This window comes from Tasmannia lanceolata, unplaced genomic scaffold (assembly GCF_043159265.1).
Source record: "Tasmannia lanceolata isolate RefF3 unplaced genomic scaffold, GAP_Taslan_0.1 ptg000023l, whole genome shotgun sequence".
Classification (NCBI taxonomy): Eukaryota; Viridiplantae; Streptophyta; class Magnoliopsida; order Canellales; family Winteraceae; genus Tasmannia; species Tasmannia lanceolata.
Genome location: NW_027518700.1, coordinates 8,939,352 through 8,943,574, shown reverse-complemented (window position 1 = coordinate 8,943,574; position 4,223 = coordinate 8,939,352). Strand labels below are relative to the sequence as shown.

The following is a 4,223-nucleotide window of genomic DNA, read 5'->3' as shown; positions in this document are numbered from 1 at the left end:
AAATTAAAATTAAAAAATCATAATTACAACAAAGGAAAACCAGGAATTTGCATTAGCCAAAGAACTCTGCAAATGAGTTCATACTTATTAAGGAATGTGAGATTAAAACCTTCTTATTAAACCTGAACTTCAAGTACAGAAAAATGGATTTAAAACCCACTCTTAAACCTGACAGTTCAAGAAAAGCAGCAGGAGAGTAACATGGGTTTATCAATATTATTATCGTATTACTCCCTGCAACAGTGCAGACCACCATAATGGCTGATTTGGACCTGGTTGTCTCTTCTCATTATCCTACATTTACCATATTTCCTAGTATATCTTCTTTTGTGAAAGTATCAATGAAAAATCAAGTCATACAAGTACAGAAAGATGCTACAATGAACCCAAACCCGCAGGGAGATAAAATCTGATATGGAAACTCTTCATATTGATAAGCATAAAAGATACCCAAGATTTTTTTTTGACATTATACTGATGTAAATCATGTCAGTAAAATAAAAAGAACATAAACCTAACTTAATTTTCTGTTAGTCTGTCAGTCCTCCTGTGGAAAGTCAGCTCATATCATCTGTTCATGCTCTTCTCTCATACCATGAATCATTCCATGCCGAAAATGGGTGTCTGATAAACACCTAGATTAGGTTTTGAAGCTTGAAAAGCATGAATAGGAGGTGTGACCCAGCTTCCATAGTTAGAGCTATCATAACTATTTGGTACAGATATGGGAGTAGCAAAAGGAATGGTTGCTGGGTTCTGTTGTTGACTGATCCCACCACCCAAAAAGCCATTGCTTTGATTGATTGGTTGAGGAGAAGAAAAATCCATGCTGAAGTTTGACAGAGTATGAAAAGCAGAAGAGTTTGGTGAGGGTTGGTAAACTGTGGAGGTGTTCTTTGCACTGTTGTGAGATTGGTTCTGAAGTGCTAGAAGTGACCAGTAGTCATGGTGGTCTGGTTTGATGGGTAATCCAAAGCTGAGAGCCGTTGATTGAGAGGTAAAGGAATCGTCGGTTTGCATTGTTTCCATGCTCTTACTCTCTGATGAAGATTCAGAAGCTTTTGTTTTGCTTGTTATTCCTCCAATGGGAAGATTGGTATTGGCAATACTTTTCACATCGTATCGGCTCATGTCGAAGTTTGTCACAGCATTCAACCCTCTGAATTTAATGGCGGCGATATCATAAGCTTCCGCAGCTTCTTCTTGAGTACCTTTATAAATCATCACCCAGATATTAATAAACATAAGCAGGCAAAAGTAACGATCAATGATATGATGATATGTGTTTGTGGCGATCCATGACTCGCTAATCTTATTGACGAAATAAGAGATAAGTGTTTGTTTGGTGTTTGTTCTTTTTCTCTTATTCCTAGAAGTGCCAATGATTTGGCCGATTGCTTAGCCAAATTAGGAGGTAGGAGCTTCTAGCGAATCATTTTACAAGGGGGAATACTTACCCCCTAGAGTTCATATGTAACCCATTATTATTTAATCAAATTGTTATCTTCATAAAAAAAAAGTAACATAGATGATGGGTTATTACTAAATTATAGTATAGTCAATTAGTTTTTCTTAGATGATGCATTATTTCGAGAGTTTTTCAGTACGATAGAACAACGGATGATCGAGATATTAATCTTCCAAGAACTTACTGAAAGTTCCCAAGTAGAGATCTTTGTTGCCTGCAACTCTTCCAATTCTTGCCTGCCATCGACCGTGCTGATGGTGTCTGAAATACCCACGTAGAAAATAAAATAATAAATCAAAACCCATCTTTATGAACTAAATACTGATCAACATAGAATGTAATATCCAAATCCAAACCCTAGATTCCCATGTCTTGTAGCAGACCTGGTCACTCCTCTATAAATCGATGCTCCTCGAGAGAACCCGCTACTCTTCCTACAAAATAAAATTCGAGAAAAATCAACAAAACCCATTTGAAAATGACAATGAAAAATGCATCTAAGCATCAAAGATAATAAAATATAAAAAAACATTTACCTTCTAAGAGAAGCAACAAATTCCTGCCTAGTCATGTTATTCATCTCCTCTAACTCCTTCTCGTAGTTTGAAACCTTCATAACAATTACACCAAACAGTAACATGAATCCCCACAACTCAAAGTTTTACTTAGAGGGGCCTTCAATTTATAATAATATCCCTCTATATAAGCCATAATCATATCATTTCCCTTTGAAACATGGTAACAAAATAAAAAATAAAAAATAAAAAAAAATCCTAGGAATATATTTCCCATGAGAAATATTTTTCCTGTAATCCAAACAAGGCCTTACCGGAAAGTTTGTGGTGGTGGAAGGACCCCAGTACTTGAGAGCTGCAAGATCATAAGCTCTAGCAGCTTTCTCTTCCTTATCATACCCACCTGATAAAAAGAAAATCCCAAGTCATGGAAATGAAAATCCAATCGATTATTACTCAAAAAAGACTAAAACCCCAATCATGAAAAAATAAGAAATTAAAAACTCACCCAAATATACTGCAAAATTTCAATCCGCAGTGGCAATAATCATACGTCAAGTACATGTAAAAAAATATATAAAAAAAAGGTCAGAAACAGCATCAGGTGCATGTTAGTAAAAATACACAAACAATAACTACAACGCTCCCGCAGCGTATAGAACGTGACCGTGGCCTCTCTTGGGATTCGAAACGTATCTAAATGTCATTTAAGATGACGATAAATGGGTTTCGGTTAAGTGCCCACGCTCCACATGCGTAGGTTAGCAAAAATCTGTAAAAAAAAAAAAAAAAAAAAAAAACCTTGTCTTCCTTTGCGGCTTTGGCCTTCTCTTCTACAACTGTTATCCCACAAATGTGCTTCATACCTTCCCGTCCATCTATGCCTGGAAATTACAAAACTACCCTTCAATTTTTCTCCTTAAAATAAATTAAAGCTGCTGATATTCACACTACCATATTTTGATAGTGAGCCGAACTCACCCTGACTTTTATTGCTTTTATTACTTAACCAGCTGTGAAAAGCTATAAAAATTACCAAAAAACTCCCAACAGCCAAGTAAAAATGAAAAAAACCAAGCTGAATTCGTCTCATTATCAAAACAAAGTAGTGCAAATAACAGTCGCCTAAACTAACATTTACCTGGTAACTCCCCTATAGATAGACGTTCTCTGGCCGAACGTATCGACAGCCTTCTTTGAAACAGACTCCACCGGCGGTAAGAAACCGGCGGCGATCGTTTTCAGCTCGGAATCATAAATCCCGGCGTCAGATTCCGTCACCGGACTCTCGCCTGAAAAAGCACCACCGGCGCCAAGAAAATCCTCGAGCTTTGGCCCGACATCTGCAAACATTGATAGATCGGGGCTGCCGCCATTATCTTCGACTCTATCGATCGTACCTGAGATTAAAAGTATAGGAAAAAAAATAAAGAGAGGAGTATGAAATATTGGAGGAATCAAGGTTTGATTAATATACTAACCGTGATTAGTTAGAGAGAGATTAGGGTTGAAGGCTTCGAAGAGGCAGAGACTGGAGGAATGTGAGGGTTGGTTTGAGAGAGAGAAGGTAAGCCAGTTTTGAGAATGGGAATCCATTTTTTCAGAGAGGGGTATTTTGGGAAAAGTAGGGGGAATTGAGAGGCATGAGGAGAAGGGAAAGGGAGAGGGAGGATATAGATATAGAGGGGGTGGGAGAAGGTAAAGACGGGGGGTTGTGCACGAGGATCGAGGTTAGTATTTTTTAAATAAATGGGATTTGGGAGAGGGAAGCAAGTGGAGGGTTTTCATGGGGCAATTTGGCGGTCTTTTGACTAAGAGATAAAAATAGGGGGTGTATTAATAAATAAAGGGGGTGTAGTAATAAATTAACGGGGTGTTTTGATGGGGAGACACGTGGACCTAAGGACAGAGATTGAAATCATTTCAGGGCCGCTCTTTCGTACGGAGAAAGAGTGACACGTGGCATTTGTCTGTCGAGGACTGGGTGCACATGTGGGGCCGGAGAGGATTTGCTAGCCTGCGCTTGATGCGTTACACACACCCCAGAAGCGTAGTGGAGCAATGGGTATCACGTGATGCGTTGCTTACAAGTTACTGCTAGCAGTAGCTATTTGCGACGTCGTATTGCTGGAGAATTTACGTGCCATGTAGGAACTGTTTTGTAAAGACGTCAAGTAACGAGGTGCGAAGGATCGTGAGGCAACATTAAATTGGGGCTACGACACATTTGGACTAGGGGT

At 38.7% G+C, this 4,223-nt stretch overlaps 1 protein-coding gene across 2 annotated transcripts; it reads right to left on the bottom strand.

Annotated features, from left to right (window-relative positions):
- Window positions 1-399: 399 nt before the first annotated feature.
- LOC143856214 (AP2-like ethylene-responsive transcription factor AIL5) lies at window positions 400-3,680 on the bottom strand. 2 transcript variants are annotated; one of them, XM_077366357.1, is made up of 9 exons: window positions 3,465-3,680; window positions 3,125-3,383; window positions 2,785-2,867; window positions 2,492-2,500; window positions 2,298-2,386; window positions 2,005-2,078; window positions 1,825-1,902; window positions 1,653-1,729; window positions 400-1,211 (listed from the first exon to the last, which is right to left on the bottom strand). In XM_077366357.1, exons 1-9 carry the CDS (start codon window positions 3,577-3,579, stop codon window positions 601-603), a joined length of 1,395 nt encoding a protein of 464 aa, XP_077222472.1. In that variant the 5' UTR covers window positions 3,580-3,680; the 3' UTR covers window positions 400-600. The 2 variants fall into 2 exon arrangements, with proteins under 2 accessions (XP_077222472.1, XP_077222473.1); XM_077366358.1 differs by having other exon boundaries at window positions 1,852-1,902; window positions 3,465-3,678.
- Window positions 3,681-4,223: the final 543 nt, after the last annotated feature.

Coding starts and splice junctions, on each gene's coding strand:
- LOC143856214 (XM_077366357.1), bottom strand. CDS start 3,579: ATGGATTCCCATTCTCAAAACTGGCTTACCTTCTCTCTCTCAAACCAA. Junction 2,868..3,124: donor ATCTATAGGGGAGTTACCAG/GTAAATGTTAGT, acceptor TGTAATTTCCAG/GCATAGATGGACGGGAAGGT. Junction 1,212..1,652: donor TCTCTACTTGGGAACTTTCA/GTAAGTTCTTGG, acceptor TGATTTATAAAG/GTACTCAAGAAGAAGCTGCG.